Source organism: Haliotis cracherodii, unplaced genomic scaffold (genome assembly GCF_022045235.1).
Source record: "Haliotis cracherodii isolate W230 unplaced genomic scaffold, xgHalCrac1.p SCAF_8, whole genome shotgun sequence".
Classification (NCBI taxonomy): Eukaryota; Metazoa; Mollusca; class Gastropoda; order Lepetellida; family Haliotidae; genus Haliotis; species Haliotis cracherodii.
In genome coordinates, this window is record NW_027266341.1 from 20586672 (window position 1) to 20605961 (window position 19290).

At 41.0% G+C, this 19290-nt stretch overlaps 1 protein-coding gene across 2 annotated transcripts; it reads right to left on the minus strand.

Moving 5' to 3' along the window:
- Positions 1–962: 962 nt before the first annotated feature.
- Positions 963–18950, minus strand: LOC139449516 (DNA-binding protein SMUBP-2-like). Of its 2 annotated transcripts, XM_071230942.1 has the most exons (16): positions 18802–18950; positions 17291–17454; positions 16486–16681; positions 15773–15873; positions 14316–14476; positions 13665–13865; positions 12100–12324; positions 10098–10195; positions 9134–9316; positions 8410–8528; positions 7300–7394; positions 5476–5599; positions 4871–5047; positions 3643–3850; positions 3244–3376; positions 963–2652 (listed from the first exon to the last, which is right to left on the minus strand). In XM_071230942.1, exons 1-16 carry the CDS (start codon positions 18876–18878, stop codon positions 1801–1803), a joined length of 3114 nt encoding a protein of 1037 aa, XP_071087043.1. In that variant the 5' UTR covers positions 18879–18950; the 3' UTR covers positions 963–1800. The 2 variants fall into 2 exon arrangements, with proteins under 2 accessions (XP_071087043.1, XP_071087044.1); XM_071230943.1 differs by lacking the exons at positions 17291–17454; positions 18802–18950 and having other exon boundaries at positions 16445–16520.
- Positions 18951–19290: the final 340 nt, after the last annotated feature.

A 19290-nucleotide genomic window follows, 5' to 3' on the forward strand; every position in this document is an offset into this window, starting at 1 on the left:
GAATCTGTACTTTACTAAGAAAGTGTTATCCCAACATTTGTTACACTTGGCAACTTTCTAAATGGCATTGTGTATTGATACCCTCGTAGGCTCCAAGAACCCAGAAACGTTTACTAGATTTCATGACTTTTCATTTTATTTATTTTCCCCATTCATGAATGCTAGTGTTGTCAAATCCACTGAATGTCTATCATGACACCAGCTATAAGAGTAATCAGCTCACAGTCCATGACTCCTCTGAAGATAAAATATCAACAGAAATAACATCAATAATGACAAATCATGTTTATTATCACAGCATTGAACATTAGAAAACAACATGGTATGTGTGCATGTGTTTGTGTGTCTATGTGTGTTTGTTTTTCTTTAACCCTCAGCACAATATTGCACTCAGCAATATTCCACCTGTATGAAGACAGCCTGAAAATAATCAAGTCTGGGCCAGACAACCCAGTGATTGATATGCGCAATGATCCATGTCGTTCAAGGTATGTTGCCATCAACCAAGTCACAGAGCCTGAGCACTTGATACATTAAGTCGTCTCGTACAGCAAGCATGCTCTTGTAATATTTGATTTTATAAATATATAAAAGAACAACAATAAAATCACATTGATTTGAACCAGATAGGAAAAGATAACAAAAGTGCAAAGGTATTTCAACTGCTAAGGTGAAACGGTCAGGGTAACTTGGGGTCACAGGGTTCTCTACATTCTAAGTAGACCATCACAACAAAGAAACCCCTTTCTGACGTGCTGTAGGTCAAAGAAATGGCTGTTTTAGCTTGGACCAGCCAATTGGTAACTGGCAAATAAGTCAAATTGGCAAAAAAGTTGGTATTCTGTCTTTGGACAATTTGGTTCTGTTTGAACTTTTATCATTTATTTTTTAAGTTAAGGTTTGTTACAGGGGAATCCTTTTTGTCATTGTTTCTCATGGTAAGAAGATAATTTCTTGAAAAAATGGTGCCAGGCTAGAGTATGGGTGGTGGGGTCCAACATGGATTGGGTTTTTTTCAGTTTTGCACCTACTTTCATTTTCACTTTGGTAACACCAACTATTATGCAGTAATGGTCTAATCAACGTCAAAATTCATGATGCTGCTAGGCCCCATTATTAGCTACACCTATATTTAATTTCAATACATTTTGAAAAAAAGACATCAGATTTTTAAGAAATAGTTTCAGAATAGTTAATTAGCAGGATTTATGCCTCTTTAAAAATATTGCAGTAATATCACAGCAGAGAACACAAGCAAAGAGTTTTATACATTGTACCCATGTAGGGAATCAAACCCAGCTCTACAGTGTGACAAGCTGGTGCCTTAGCCATTAGCCTAGCCCACCACCCACACATTCAGATTACATTCCATATCTGAATGACTGTAAAACATGTAGACATCGAGTGTTGTAACCAGCTTCTGGTACTGTTCTCTCATGGGACTTTCACGACAATTAAAACTTGATTCTTAATAGTAACGACAAGTTTAATGGTTGTTGGATGTCATGTTACAAAAAAACCTTTGAAATGCATTCCTTCTTCATTCATTCACACATATACTACTCAACATTTGCTAAGGACCACACCTTTGACTAAAGATGACTATTTTGGTAAATTGCAAATGTTGAGTATTCTATCTCCATAGGATCTGCCTAACATCACTTCTTGCCTGCCTTTGATGAACGCTTTCCTGCCATGTCGTCCAGACTCTTGTCCAACTTTCTCTGCAGGCCAGCTCGCTTTTTAGGTCAAGTTCTTACCAAATGTTGAGTATTCTATCTCCATAGGATCTGCCAAACATCACTTCTTGCTCGTCTTTGATGAACGCTTTCCTGCCATGTCGTCCAGTTTCTTGTCCAACTTTCTCTGCAGGCCAGCTCGCTTGTTAGGGTCCAGTTTTCTCTGTGGTGCAACATTCCCCCGAAAGAGGATTCCTTCCTTCACCATGGCCTGCCTGGCCGCTACCTTGGCATCTGCTCCGCATCCATGGATCTCTGGAATGTGGTGGGCCAGGCAGAACCTTCTCAAACAGAAGTCACACGTATGACCCAGGGTTGTGGTGAACTGTTTACATTTTGTAAAGCAGCACCTATTGTCAAGTTTCTGTACGGTTGCTATCAAACTGTCAAAATCATCGTCATCAATTTTTTCTAGGGCAGATGCGGTTCGGTGTAAAGCTGCATCCTGTTTTGTGTTTTTTGTCTTTTTCTTAGATTTGACCTCATCTTTTGATGGCTGGCCTTGACCTTGAGTTAGTTTGGCCTTGACCTGTCTAGCACAATGAACAGAATGCAGTTGGATGTTTGCATTCAGGACCTCCTTACCACATATTTCACAAGTTACTTTATCACTTTTCTTTTCAACATGTTCACCATTAGTCCCACAAGGAACCTCCTCTGGTGTATCTGTCTCTATACCATCAGGTATTACACTGCTGTCATTAATCTGTTTGTTTTCCTTATTGTGTGTATTCTTCTGTTCCTTTCTGTTTGACTTAGTTTTGACCTTGACATCAGGTTTATGACCTTGACCTGTTGTCGCAGAGGTCACAACCTTGACTTCCTGACCTTCAATTCCAGGTTTGGATACGACAATGTGCCTGTCTTTCCCTTCTCCTTTACTGTTGTGGAGTAGGCCAAGCTTCTCCGATAACTGTAAGAGTTGAAGAGCAGATGATATGAACACATGAATATATTCTATATGAATCTCATTAATATCAGATCTAAGTTCTCGCTACCGCTAAACGAACATCTGAGGACACCCCATTATGGGTCACAACAGACCGATCTTGCGCAAACTTTGACTGACCAATGGAATGACTGACAAGAAGTCGACATTAGCCAATCAGATGGCAGCTTTCTCGTGCTTTACAGTACTAATTTCAAATTGGCGACTACCCTTCAAAACATATATTGACAAATTCTCAATTAAAAATTTGAAACCTGAACAGAAGAGTGAGTGAGAGAGTGAGTGAGTACGGTTTTACGCCGCTTTTAGCAATATTGCAGCAATATCACGGCGGGGTACACCAGAAATGGGCTTCACACATTGTACCCATCTTTTAACATCTTGGTATGACATTCTAAACATTAGACCACAGAGGCGGTGACATTACAAATAACCATGTTATCAGCATATGTCTGCATTAACAGGGCATTGTCAGGTCTGGGCATGACTTTGAGGTCACACGATATAATCACTTAAAATTCAGCGAGTTATTTAACACAAGGAGCTGCTATGTACCTGGTGTACAACCAGCCTGTCATGGGAGTTGAGAGACGCTGGGAAGTCGAGGTACGTCTGGTCAGGGTTGGCTAGGAAGTCCTCGAGGTACTTGACATACTCCGCCTCCTTCTCTTCCACATCTCGCACAGCACTGAAGGGAACATACAGGCAGAATTACGGCACTGAAGGGTCTCAATTGGTAGAAATTAAACTTAATACAATTACACAATCATATTATTTTTTTATTCATTTCAGATTAAAGAACTTAATTATATTCTTGGAATTATAATATAATGTTTCATATATAAAAACAAAAGGATGACTTGTGATATTAAAGCTGAACAATTTTGTCTTGATCCCCTTTGCCCACCCATTGCTTGAGATTGATTGTCTGGATATTCTCAGCCACACACTTACCCCTCATCAGAAGCTGGTTGCTTTGGTCTAGCTCCCCCTTCATTTGACCTTTGACCTGGTTTCTTCACCTGCTTCTGGTGACCCTTGTCACCTTTACGCTGTTTGTGACCTTCACCTTTGCTGGCAGATTTCTGCTTGGTGGAAGACTTGACAGATAACAGATTCTCCAGTTGTTCAGGACGTGAACTTGTGTGGGTGACCTTGCCATCTGTTAAAACAAAAATGAAAGTCAAGGTGGTGAGATTCTATTGGGAATGTAAGCTTTTATACCATTTTTAGCAATGTTCTAGCAAAATGAAAGTGAGCAACATCAAGCATGAGTTTCACACATTGCACCCATTGTGGAACTGAACCTGGGTCATCGATGAGACAAGTGAACACTTTAACCACTAGGATAACCACCCAATGAGATTATAATGACATAAATATTTTTATCTGTTCTGACTTTGAATGTATTCCCACAAGGATGTGTGTCCATAGAAACTTGATTCCATGACAAGATGGTTCTCAATATTCCAGAAAAATTCTTAGAAAGCAATTCTTTCCACATGCGGCAGCCATGAAATGGCATTATATATCTAACCATCAGGAAGCCTGGCTGTTTTCAAGAAAATGGGAATAACTCTAGATAAGAAATCTAGAAGTCAATATCCTACTTTACTGTTGCTCTTAAAGCCTTTCATTACTGTTTGTTTATTGTCTAACACAGCTCTCAGCAATATTACAGCTATACGACAGCAGTTTGTACATAATCGAGTCTGGACCAGACAATCCAAAGATTGATTTTGTGAACGTCCCGGCAAAGTATGCAGTCAGACAAATAACCACGTCGCCCGGCCTGACCATCTAATCTGAAGACCAGCAATGGTGGAGACTTATTCCAAATGTAAATCCTCACATGGTTATGTTATAATTATTATTTATTAGTTCCATGACATATTTCCCCGATGGAGATTCCTGGTAAGAATATAGGTCCTCGGCAACCAATGAGAGGCAACCATATGGATCGGGTGATCAGAGTTTATGGCTTGGTTGATGCATGTCATTGCATCCCAATTGCTTGGATCGATGCTCATGATGTCAATCACTGGATTGTCTGGTCCAGACTCAATTATTTACAGACCACCATCATATAGCTGGCATATTGCTGAGAATGGCGTAAACAACAAACAAACAGACACTTTCTGAAATAGCTGAGACACCATGAAACCTGTTGCTCTGTTCTCACCTTGAATGTATTCCTGGGCTGACCAGACTTCGCCCCTCTCTGTGAAGTACTCCACCAGGGTCTTGAGGAATTTGTCATGGCTGACCGTCTCAGTGTCACAGATCACTGCGACATGGCGCCGTGCTCGAGTGATGGCCACATTTATTCTACGATTCTCGGACAGGAAGCCAACTTCACCTGTTGATCAGGGCACAGTGCAGATAGAAACAAAGGCTGAGGAAAGCCATGGGTGGGTGAGTGAGTTTGGTACTACACCAGTTTTAGCAATATTCGACATTATAACAGAGGGAAACACCAGAAATAGGCTTCACACAATGTACCCATGTTTGGAATCGAACCAAGGCCTTTGGTGTGATGAGCAAATGCTTTAACCACTAGGCTACCATATCGCCCAAGCATAGCCATGATGAAGAACATGTTTTGAATTCAACCTAAGTTACAAGGATGGCAAACAAACTGTCATGGTCATAGCTAAGGGACAGGATTTATCCACAAGCAAATCGCTACTATCATAAACCTACACAAAAGATCCTCCTAAACTAGATTATACGAACTCCTACAACTAAAACCCAAACAATGTCTTCCATTGTAGACGGTGACCTTACCCTTTGAATTACTTCTGACGAAGGAGATGACTACAGCTTCCTTCTCCCTCCCCTGGAAGCCGTCTACGGACTTGATCTCCAGTTTAGGGTAGGTTGGCGACAGTCTCACACGCAGCAGCTCCACCTATACAGCAGCACACGGAAGTTTCAATGTTGCAAATACAATACACCAGCTATACGACAGCGGCCTGTAATTAATCGAGTCACACAAACCAGTGATTCACATGGGAAATGGCGCTTGTCATAATTTAGTATTTTTTGTTGAGTACTGCACTCAGCAATATTCAAGCTATGCAACAGCAACCTGTTAATAATCGATCTGGACAAGACAATGCAGTGATCGACATTGTACGCAATCATCCCAGCCATCATGTTATGATGACATGCAACCAACTGAAGACCAGATCCACTAAGTCTCACTGTATGACAGACATAGGTTGCCATAGACCTAACTGGCCTTGGCCAAACCTTCCCATGGGAAAAAACTGGCCAGGAGAAGGTTAAGCCTTGACTATTTTGTCTCTGGAGAAGAACTGGCCTCAACTAAACCTTCCCCATGGAAGTACTGGTCAGGAGAAGGTTAAGCCTTGACTATTTCGTGTCTGGAGAAGAAATGGGCCAGGCCAAACCTTCCCTTGGGGAGAACTGACCAGGAGAAGGTTAAGCCATGACTATTTCGTCTCTGGAGAAGAACTGGGCCAGACCAAACCTTCCCCGGGGAAGAACTGTCCACCTGATCCACAAAGTCTCGCTGTACAACAAAGTCTGCTGGAGACCTATTGTAACCCGAAGGGGAACAGCACATCAGGCAGCAGGTACCACACAGTGGGAAGACACTCACCAGCTGTGTCCATCCATGCAGCCTTTGTAAATAAACAAGGTCAGAAATCTGCTTCCAAAGAGATATATTTTCTCTATCATACAGTAGAACATGGTTATAATCAACATAGATATAATCTACTAACGTCATCAACTATTTCAGAAGTCCCAACTCTTCACCATAATATATTACCTGATATTATTCATGCAAATAACAAATTTTGTATAACAAATTAAAGGTTATAACTCACTCTTTCAGTTGAATTCTAAATATTTGTTAGTCGGTATTCAATTACTATTTACTAAAATACCAAGAAGTAGATCTGATTTTGTGTACCACAGACATCTATGACCTCTTGAACCGTGAATCACATGCACCTCTATCGCATTAAATGGCAAATCCAAAATGGCCGACAAGGTTTCATGAGTAGCAAACTACGGATATAATAAACAAATTTCAACAGTCCCTTGGAGATGATTATAACCAAGTTTTACTGTACATGGATTTTCTCAATACTGGTTTTCTGGTGAAGTATAATCTACATGATGTATTTAGTTCCTTTTGTTACCACAAAGTTTCATGTAATGTCACCTATCCTCAAACACTGACAAGCGCAACTGATAAAATGACTGTAACACGCTGTAACAGGTACCGATGTAACAGGTTGACACATCCCCTTGGCCATTTCTTCCCTGAAGGTGTAGCCTTGACTATTTTACATCTGGAGAAGAACTAGCCTTGGCGATATCTTCACCGTGGAAGAACTGGCCTTGGCGATATCTTCACCGTGGAAGAACTGGCCTTGGCGATATCTTCACCGTGGATGAACTGGCTTTGGCGATATCTTCACCGTGAAAGAACTGTCCAGGAGAAGGTTTAGCCTGGTACACTTGTACACATATATTTTTCCAGCCCCTCTGAGTGATGTCTCACCTTCACCACTATCTACACACAGAGAGGGTGTCATGTGCCATCAAAGCACATGCATAATACATGAATGTTACCTGAAGGTTATAAGGGGCAATAACTGCAATATTCTCAGGTTGTAGACCACTAGAGATTAACTTCTCAACATGGGAGGCCACAATATCAGCTTCACCTGTAGTCAAAAATGAAACCGTTTCAGTCAGGATGGATGTTGAATAGAAGTTAATAACACTTGGAGAGTCTACGAAATATGTCTAAGGAACTGGTCATTTATTATAAGGGATAGAGGAAGGGGTGGGGGGTTTGAGTTTCATGGGTTTTTTGGTTTAAAAAAAAAATGTAACATTATTTATGCCTGTTAATTTATTATCATGATTATAGGGAAGGAGGTGAGAGGGGGTGGGATATGAATTTTTTTTACATTTTGGGGGGTTGGGGGATCAGGCTGCTGTTTTACAAAATATTAGCTCTACGACTGTCGTAAGTCTATGTTAAGGTATGGGAGTTACGATCGCTTTGTACACCGGCACCCAGATCAGCAGTAAATTCAGGTAGATTATTGAGAATCAAAAGTCTATTTTCTCAAAATATCTAGAGCAGTTTCAGGTACAACAGATGACTCTTGCAGAGGGATTCCATTTCAGAAAATCTGTTCTCATCTTCAATCATTAAAGTTACAGTAATTGCCATAATGGGTGAGGTGAGGTGAGGTGAGGTGAGGTGAGGTGAGGTGAGGTGAGGTGAAATGGTGAAGATTATTGCACTTATATAGCGACATGCATGCACTAGTGTGTGTGTGGCTGCTTGTACTAGTCCGGACTGATGCCGATTTATGGCGCTAGCACACTGAGATACCATGCCGCAGTTTAACATGAATACCCCACTTGGACACAGTATACTGACTCTGAGCCAACCAGTCCTTGTTTTAGCCCCTTAATGCCGAGCACCAGACAGGGTAACAACAGGTACCATCTTTTAACGTCTTTAGATATGACGCGGCCTGAGATCGAACCCCAGACCTTCCGCACTCCGGGCGGACGCTCTACCACTAGACCACCGAGGCGGTCAATTGCCATAATAAGTGTCACATACCATGTTTAGTGATGTCGATCCAAAAATTGGTCTCTACTTGTGATACAGGGTAATCAACATTTTGAAAAAAGTTCTCTTAAAAACACCTCATTCACCTTCATTTCCCTTGGACACTTCTTCAGGTAATTCCAGTTCAGACAGGTCACAACCGGCTGTATCCACCAGCAGCAGGGGACAACTGGTTTCCTCACAGTCACTCACACCAGGCAGGTCTCTACAATTTTAGCATTGATGCAATGAGTAATGGAATGTCCATAGATCTGCAGTAGCAAGAACTAAGATCTGATTTTAATGAGATTGAAATTGTAAAATGGCGAAAACAGCGATATTTCCCATGAACCTAATTTTCAGAAGTTGCTAATGGTAATTTTACTTTGCCTAAAATGACAATAGGAAAAACATCTAGCTTTATGGAGAACTTCTGGTTTATCGCACTTAGCGCCGTTTCGATGAAGATTCTTACACCATTATCAAGCTGGAGTGACGACAACCAAGTGATGAGAGGTATATATGCATGACATGTTGTTATAAGCAGCAGATTAACATCGACAATACCATGATGATACCCAGAATAGAAATGTCCCGTTCAATCGAAACTTGTGAAGAGCTTTCATGTGTGTGATGGAGTTTAAATTTTATTTATTTCACAGTGAAGGTTGAAGAGCCTTTGGCATCTAGGGTGATGTACAATTATTGAGTGTTAAACATGGCGGTAAGTGGAATGAAAAAATAGTGCTTTTCAGATTTTGCTGTTTCATTATTTTAGGGTCAGCAGAATCCATTAAAAAATATCAAGAAAATCTTGCCTATTGAACTTACCTCAGCAGATGTGTCTTGACGGAGTCGTGAGCAATAAGTCGACCATTGTATAACTGGTCGGAGGACCACTGCATGATGTTCTCGTTCATGCGGTACTGCGTTGTCAGCATCCTCACCACCTCCTCCCCCTGCTCCTTCAACACTCGCTCCATCAGCGTCAGCTCTAGGCCACCCCTTGCTGCCCTGGAATACCATGGTGACTTACATTTAGGAGATAAACCTCGTGTGTTTTCAATTTAGGGGTTCCGAAAGTAGATTCAATACTTATTGCGTTTGGTTTCATATTTGAAAATTTTACAGGTATCGATTGGAAGTTTGAAACTTCTACATTGAAACACACTATGTTTGTCTCCATACTACAAAGACACAGTGACAAAAGAAATGTGAACTCTTTGCTTGAAGCACAAATGATTAGGGATGTGGCATTGATGGGCCTAATATTTTCAGTAGGTTGAAAGGACACTCAGGGATCAGTGAAGATCGGTTTTAAGATGGAAAGTCTAAGCATTGTGTTTGTTTGTTTGATTGTTTGTTTATTGTTTTAAGATGCACTCAGCAATATTCCAGCTATATGACAGCGGTTTGTAAATAATCGAGTCTGGACCAGACAATCCAGTGATTGACTTCAGGAGCATCGATCCACACAATTGGGATACGATGACATGCATCAACCAAGTGAGCGAGCCTGATAACCGGATCCTGTTAGGCGCCTCTTACGACAAGTATAGTCTCCTTCCATGGAAGCATTGGTTGCCGAAGACCTACGGTATTCTACCCTGGATGTTCACGGGTCCTAAGCATTGTGATACAGTGTATCCCAGTAAGTGATAGAGTAGTGCCAAAAGCCATCCTTGATTGATATAGTACTGGTGAACATTGATAATGCTTAATCAATAAATCCCTGTAATGCAACCACTCAATACCACCAGCAGGTAGCCACGTGAGTGTAGAGAAGGGGACTTACTCATGGGAGAGTATAGTGGGAGGCAGCTGATGGTGATCCCCAGCCAACACGCAGCGAGGAGCTCGGAGCAGGGCCATCCAACACGCAGCCTCAAGTGCCTGGGAGAAACATAATCAACATCATCATCAGGGAGAGTCTGTCTGAGGGCTTGCATCTACCTGCATATTATGAGCAAATAATTTTCAGTAAAACCATGAAGTTGAAAATAAAGTCAGCTTTAACATGGCCTGGGGACACCTACAACAGCATTTATCATACCTATATGTCAGAATGATGAGATCTGATTGGTCCATGTGGTCTTGATAAAATACTGTGTAACTGCCTTAGAGGAGAATAAATTTCTCAGCAGGGGAATAAATCTCTTATACCCCGCCATGAGCAATGCAGGCTGCCTGTAGATTTCTGAGAGACAGAATAAATCCCCTATACCCTTCTTCCAAGCAAAAAGCTGTACGCTTTTTCCGAGTTAATGAAAGTTACGTGACAGCGCAAGCTAACCTCAGCTCAATCGAACAGTTGTTTCCAATCAATTTTTAACACTGTGTTAATTCTTTCACAATGTCACATGAAAACATGTCGGTAAGACAAATTCGTTGTAGCAGGATCACAGGGGTACATGGGGTTTTCTGCGTCCCACATAAAGCCCCATGTACCCCTTGTGATCCTGCTACAGCTTATAATGTCCCACATGAAGCCCAATGTACCCCTTGTGATCCTGTTACAGCTTATAATGTCCCACATAAAGCCCCATGTACCCCTTGTGATCCTGTTACAGCTTATAATGATCCACATAAAGCCCCATGTACACCTTGTGATCCTGTTACAGCTTATAATGTCCCACATGAAGCCCCATGTACCCCTTGTGATCCTGTTACAGCTTATAATGATCCACATAAAGCCCCATGTACCCCTTGTGATCCTGTTACAGCTTATAACGTCCCACCTGTAGCCGACACATGAAACATCTGTTGTATATCCTCAAGACCCTGTTCTTGTTCAACACACCAACATCGAAATGTCACTCAAAAATCACAAAAAGAGATCTTGTTTGATGTTTCGAAAATATGATTGTGCATTTTCATTGTTTGTCAGTATATATCAGTCTGAGCTTAGACAAACACATTTCTCTCCTCTAAACTTTTTTTTCCTGATGCTGATTTCATATCTGGAGTAGAGCTGGCCAGACTTTCTTTCTTATTATCTAGATTGGTTTTGGGTTCATAGAATATACAAATCCTCTACACATCTTCCCGAGGCAAGGAGTTAACTAACTGTAGAAGACCAGTTTCCACCCTGGCCGAACGAGGCTGGAATTCCAGGGTTACATTTTGGCTGGACTAATGAGTCTATGCATAGTTCAATTAAAATCGTGTAACAAACTAGAGATCCGGTTTCGTAAACAACATTGATTTCAACATGCAGATTTCCATTGACTGCAGGATTTGCAAAGCGTGTGTACAGACAACGGTTGTCGACAGATGTTTTTTATCAAGGTGCTGAAATGATTTGATGTACTTCGCGATGTAAGGCCCATTTTATTGCAATAAAGATGTTGATTCTCAATCAGATCGTCTTGACTGGGTGTCGCCATTTTGTTTGAAACAAATGCAAGTGATATGAGAGAAGTCGCATTTTTAACTGCCAAGAGTGCAGTTCAGTTCCACCTGGAATGAACCAGTTTAATCCCACACTGATTATTACTTGTCTTGCATTGCATGGGCATGGGATAAATCGCTTGTTGTGTATGTTTTGGGTAGCTTTTTCTATCACCTTCAATCTTGCACTTTTCATTGTTTTTAATAGGCATCATTTTTTTCCAATTTCATGAAAGCGTCTAATCAGTGTGGCATAGGCACAAACAACATGCTCTTCAACTGTTGTCGTTGTCAACCTACTCAGACCTATTGAAGCTTTTTGGCATATGTTCATGTTTGACACCTAACATCCTAGGCGACCCTTCAATAATGACGCTGAGTATATATGAACTGCATGTGAAGGTCACCTGGGAACATTCGTCGATGACAACCAGGTCAAAGTGTTCCTCATCCAGAAGTCTCAGAGGTCCGGCATTAGAGGCACTAGTCAGTGTCACCAAGACAACATCAGCACGTCGTAGTATCTCCCTGGTGGCCGTCTCCTCCCTCCGGACCAGCTCCTTGCGGAGATGTCGCATCTCCTCCCGCAAACCCTGCTTCTCTCCCTTGTTGCGCGTCTGCTTCACTTTAGACTGAAACATACCCAGAAACAAACAAGTAGTCATCACTCATGGTTTATCAAGGGACTGAGCCAAAAGTATCTGCTAATCTGGTTTGCCGTTTATTTGACAAGGGTGTTTCTATTACATACTATACTTCTAGTATCACATTAATATGACCGCCTCTGTGATCTAGTGGATTGAGCGTCTGCCTGGAGAGCGGAAGGTCAGGTATTCGATCCCCAGGCTCTTCATACCAAAAGGCTTTAAGGCTTTAAAATATAAAAGAATTGATTCTCAGGCAATGACTTTTGAAAACATAGTGCTTGCGGGTGGTGGGTTTTTTTTTGCTTGTTTAAACTAGTTTATAACCAAATAAACAGTTGTGTACCATCAACCTGGGAAAGGGCCTCCCTACATAAACAAGCATAGAAACTCCTATTGCCGCCATGACCATAACACAAGATGTGCAGTAAAGCAGTGCGCATATAAAGGGAAGTAACTGTGTGCTATATTGGATCACATTGTTTTTAAGTATTGGATTTATACATTTGTTTTTAAATGGAAATAAAAACAAAACGTGCAGCAGAATTTATGTTGATGATGCGGTGCCTGAGAACCAAGGCTATTATTTTTTTTTGCCTAAAAGATGGTGTCTGTTGTTACCTGACACTTGGAATTTAAGGGATAAAATAAGGGCTGGCATCTCTGAGTTAGTATACCGTATATCGCTGTCTATAAGGCGACCCCACATATAAGGCAACCCCCCTGTACAAGCCTTCAAAATTGACGCTAATTTATATTTCCCGTCTGTAAAGCCAATCAGAATGAAGCACGTCACCAGTACATACACAATCCCTACATTTGCAATAAAAACGTGTTTGTCTTCCTCAGCTAAAAATTACATCATATCCCTTCAGCGAATTCAGGGAAACGAACAGAGCATAACAAATGAACTGGTCATCTTGGAGTTGGTTAACTGTATCTGATTGGGAAAACCATGTTAAACTGTGGCATAGTATCTCATTGGGCTAGCACTATAAAACCGGCATTAGTCTGGACTAGTAGAAGTAACCACACACACACAACCACACATGAACACACGTCGCTGTATAAGTGCAATATTTGAACACGACATTAACCCCAATTCACCTCATCTCACAATAACAAAAAGACAAAGTGAAATCAACTGGCAAATACACAAGTACAGTATATGGCATAGCTTGGAACATATATGACTAGAATCTTTTCACATATAAATCAGTGTCACTACACTGGCGTGGCTAGTTCAGTAACTTCATAGCGCTTCATAAGCAGTAAAGTTAACAAGAACATCACTGTTGTTGTATTGTAGCTGTCGTAAGGTCACTCACAATGGCCTTGTCAAGGTCTCGCCGAACATCGTGCACCAGTTTATTCTCGTCACTTCCAGAGACGATGGCATCGAGGGAGTACTTCTGAATATGCGGGAGCAGACGGGCAGGGTGGCCGATCCTCAAAATCTTTTGTAGATGATGGGACAGACGCTCGACCAGGTTGTCGACAGCAACGTTAGACGGAGCACACGCCACCACCTAAATACACAAAAGGCCTCCCAATGAACAACTGCATATGTAAATAAATAATATGAAATTTGTCAAATTTGCACACCAAAATGACCAAATGGCTGAAAAATAAAAATGGCCCTTCTGACATTTTCTGAATGCTTAGTCTTCTCTTAACAGATGCAGATATAGTATACATGGTATAAGGGATTCATCTAGGCCTAGTCAGAGGCCCCAAGTCTGAAGTACCAAACTGGAATAAACCCTTTCCTAGTTTGTGCTAATACAGTATAACTAATGTTATAGATTTGTATCGCTGGTTGTATTTCACTGATAAGTGAAGAGAAAGAGGCTTAATGTTTAGATTTATATTATTGCATTGAATGCAATATGAATTTTTTCCCCGAGGGCACTTAGTTTACAATGTTAGATAATCCATGGGTATAGCGTGGGAACTGGAACTAAACAAAGTGTGTGTACCTTCATGCCCCTCCTGACAGCCTGGAGGATGATCTCCACCACCGTGGTCGTCTTCCCCGTACCAGGGGGACCATGGATCACAGACAGCTCACGCTGTCGCAGTGCAAACTCTACAGCCTCTCTCTGAGAGGTATCCAAGGACTCATTCACATACTTGATGTCTGGAAAAACACAGACTTTCATGACAATGTTTGAGTTCTTGTGTGGAAACAAAGCATGACATACTGATGACAGGATATACTGATGACAGGATATACTGATGACAGGACATACTGATGACAGGATAGACTGATGACAGGACATACTGATGACAGGATAGACTGATGACAGGACATACTGATGACAGGATGTACTGATGAGATGACAGACTGATGACAGGATAGACTGATGACAGGATAGACTGATGACAGGATGTACTGATGACAGGATGTACTGATGACAGGATAGACTGATGACAGGACATACTGATGACAGGATGTACTGATGAGATGACAGACTGATGACAGGATAGACTGATGACATGATATACTGATGACATGATATACTGATGACAGGATGTACTGATGACAGGATAGACTGATGACAGGATATACTGATGACAGGATGTACTGGTGAGATGACAGACTGATGACAGGATAGACTTATGACATGATATACTGATGACATGATATACTGATGACAGGATGTACTGATGACAGGATAGACTGATGACAGGATATACTGATGACAGGATGTACTGGTGAGATGACAGACTGATGACAGGATAGACTTATGACATGATATACTGATGACATGATATACTGATGACAGGATGTACTGATGACAGGATGTACTGATGAGATGACAGACTGATGACAGGATAGACTGATGACAGGATATACTGATGACAGGATGTACTGATGACAGGACAGACTGATGACAGGATAGACTGATGACAGGATAGACTGATGACATGATAGACTGATGACAGGATAGACTGATGATAGGATAGACTGATGACATGATAGACTGATGACAGGACATACTGATGACAGGACATACTGATGACAGGATAGACTGATGACAGGACATACTGATGACAGGATAGACTGATGACAGGACATACTGATGACAGGATAGACTGATGACAGTTGTTTGTTGGTTTGTTGTTTTACGCCGCACTCAGCAATATTCCAGCTATATGATGGCGGTCTGTAAATATCAAGTCTGGACAAGACAATCCAGTGATTGACATCATGAACATTGATCCACGCAATTGGGATCGATGACATGCATCAATCAGCCAAGTCGGTGAGCCTGACCACCCCATCTCCTTAGTCACCTTTTACGACAAGCATAGTCGCCTTTTACGGCAAGCATGGATTGCTGAAGACCTATTCTACCCTATTCTATTCTATATCTTCATGGGTCCAGGGCATGATGAAAACAAACTTGACAAATTATGAATATTTTCAAACCTGTTGGGTCAGTAGGGGGAGACAACTCTGAAACGCCAAACAGAACATTGACAAGACAGGACGCTCGGCCACTGGAGTAGTTGTTCAGGTCATTCAGTGCTCTGGGAAAAAACATTCATGAAGATTAAATGTGAGTTAAGGAATACTGCATCACAGTTGTCTGCAATATGATACATATTCAAAATATCACAACCCATATTAGTCGGAACAAAACTAGTGGTTGGTACCACAAGTAACATCGTTTTGTTTGTTTGTTGTTTAACGCCGCACTCAGCAATATTCTAGCTATATGACAGCGGTCTGTAAATCATCAAGTCTGGACCAGACAACCCTGTGATTGACATTATGAGCAATTGAGATACGATGACGTGCATCAACTAAGTCAGCAAACCTGACCACCCGATCCTGTTAGTCGCCTCTTATGACAAGCACAGTCGCCTTTTACAGCAAGCATGGGTTGCTGAAGAGCTATTCTACCCCAGATCTTCACGGGTTAGGCGACAACGTATGTGATTAGGGTATGATGACACACAATCAGCCACAGCACTGGGCCACGAAGCAGTGAGGTGAGGTGAAATGGGGCTTACGTCACATACAAGTAAATTGTACTTATATAGCGACATGCGTGTGTGGGTGCATGCATGTATGGTATCAAAGGGTATTGCAGTATACCTGTACACTGGTAATACCATGCAGTCCTAGCAGCTACCCACCTCTTGAGGCGCCTGTAGGTCACATCATTGGCAAGCTTGGTGAGCTTGTACTGGACTTCATCATCAAGACTGAAGATGTCATGTGTCTCATCAAAAGCAATGCTTATTTGTGACTGTCCGACCTTTGACACAATACCAGAAGCCAGTGCTTCATTCTGAGTTTCTCCCTGTGATAAAGTCAGACCGATGATATCACCTGAAATAGCAACCGTTTACCTTAAAGGTTTGAAAGTGTTTAAATATGAGGCTGGTTAAAACAATATTCTTGTCTCTCTTTTTTTATTTACTGACTGAATTTGTTGTGGGTTTTTTATGCCATATGCAGCAATATTCCAGCTTTATGATGGTGGTCTGTTCATACTTAAGTCTGGACCAGACCATCCAGTGACTAACATCATGAGCATCAATCCACGCAATTGAGCTACGATGACATGCAATGAACTGAGTTACAGTACATGATCACTGATCCATTTAGTCGCCTCTTATGACAAACATGATAGGCCTAGGTGGCTGGGGACCCATATTCTTACCCAGAATTGTCACAGGTCAAACAGACTTGGGTAGGCAAAAAGATATTACTTTTTAATTTATTTGGTTACAAATCTATGAACGTAACCTAATATATCATGTGACCCCTCTGGCCTTGAGGTTCGAAGTAGGAAGAGACAAGTCTTAGGCCATGTTGACTATGAATAGCATGCCATGCGCAAAAAATATCAATCTTGTGTAAAATCGAAAATCTGAGTTTAAAATGTAATTTCTGAAAAAGACTTTTCGTCCTGAACAAGTTATCATCTACACATACCTGGGGTGAGATTGTGTGAAGGGAAATCTTTTCCAGCCCAGAAAGGTTCAAAGGTCACTAATGTTCTTCCATAGAGACCTGAATTTCTTCCAGCTAAACGAAGTTTCAGCAAACACACTCCTCGTCTCTGTAATTCTTTGGGTGGTAGTTTCTCCGTTAGCACCCTGTAATGATTCCATGAAGTAAGTATCAACATGCATTCAGATTCATCACTGTTTTCACATAATATAGAAACAATGAACACAACTCGGACTGTTTTAGTGAAGGTTGTGTTCACAAGTTCATTGAGAGAGTTACACAGGTTGGAACAGTCTATGTATTAATTGCACAAATGGTATAGTTCCCTTAAAGTTTGTTTGTTTGTTTGTTGTCTAACGCCCCACCCAGCAATATTCAAGCTATATGTCGGTGGTATGTAAATAATCGAGTCTGGTCCATTCAATCCAGTGATTGACATCATGAGCATCGATCTACGCAATTGAGATACGATGACATGCATCAACCACGTCAGCGAACATGACCACCCGATCCTGTTAGTCGCCTCTTACGACAAGCAAAGTCACCTTTTATGGTAAGCATGGGTTGCTGAAGATCTTTTCTACCCCGAATCTTCACGGGTCAGTTCCCTTAAAAGCTCAATATACAAACACATGATATGTCAAGGGAAGATAACTCTCACAGCAGAAAATATATATCCCTATGGATATTTGTTTCTGTATGTAGTCTGAATGTACAAACACCATCCTAATATGCCGAGCGCCAGGCAGGGTAACAACAAGTACCATCTTTTCTATGGTATGACATGGTTTGGATCTAAAGCACTGTCCTTCTGTTTTATCCACTAGATCAAATATTACGCCTAATGGAACATCATACATTAATCTGACTAGCATTAAACACACTAAATATCAGCTGCAGTTACTGTATTCCCTCACCAATTCTCGTTTAATATATGTTTTTCTGTATATCATAAGGGGCTGTTGATGATTCCATAAGAAAGGTCTGGCAATGGGCGCTGTAGGATTTATAGCACACTTTTACACCCAACGCTGATTGGCTACAAATCATAAACTATTTCTAAAATCTATATACCAATCTCCTCCATAAACACGTTACCTTCAAATACATATTTCATCGAATGTCATCCAAATTTGAATAAAAATTTCAGATTGACAACAAAAACAATATTCGGATTTTGGTAAATAAAATGGCACCCAATGTACTAACAGCCTATGTGAAAGGATCATAATGAGGACGGATTTGTTATTCGAATCTGCGGATCCTCTCTTGGCTAAGGGACGCAACTGCAAGGCATTTCATTTCACACCACAATCAAAACACAAAAACTGTTAATATTGAAACGATGCAATTTTGATTGGGACATTAGCTCAATCGCATGTAGATCTACTTCTATAACAATCTTTATAAAAGTGACGCTCCGAAGATCGAAGTGTTTAGTTTTCATGTTAGAACTGCAGTCTGTTAGTGACATGACATTAACCAATCAGTACCTGGTTTCTTCAACTTCTGCTTCTCTCTCCTTATTCAACAAATCAAGAGTTTTTCTAACAAAAAGCTCTAACGTCATTTTTCTCCGAATTATGTGTCTCTTCACATAAAAGCTCAAAATACAAACACAAGATTTGCACAAATCATGGGCGCAGCCATGTCAAGGGAAGATAACTCTAACAGAAAATGCTTATTCTTAATGAAGTTTTGGACACTGCGTGCACAACATGTATGTTCAAGCTCATCCTTACATATAAAAAAAAACAAAAAAACTTTTGAAATAATTATTTCCAATATTTGTACTTTCTATTCTTAATTTATGTAATTGCTGCTTTGACTCAATAAATTGTATAAAAAATAAGGATTTGGTTACTAATAGTTGATGAGCCACAAAGCTGATAATGTGACGTTTCATCAAGCTCCTTCCCAGCGCGTGACACCTTCGTTACACTCTCGGTAAGTTCGTGTAGTGTGACATGTATCTTGGTGTA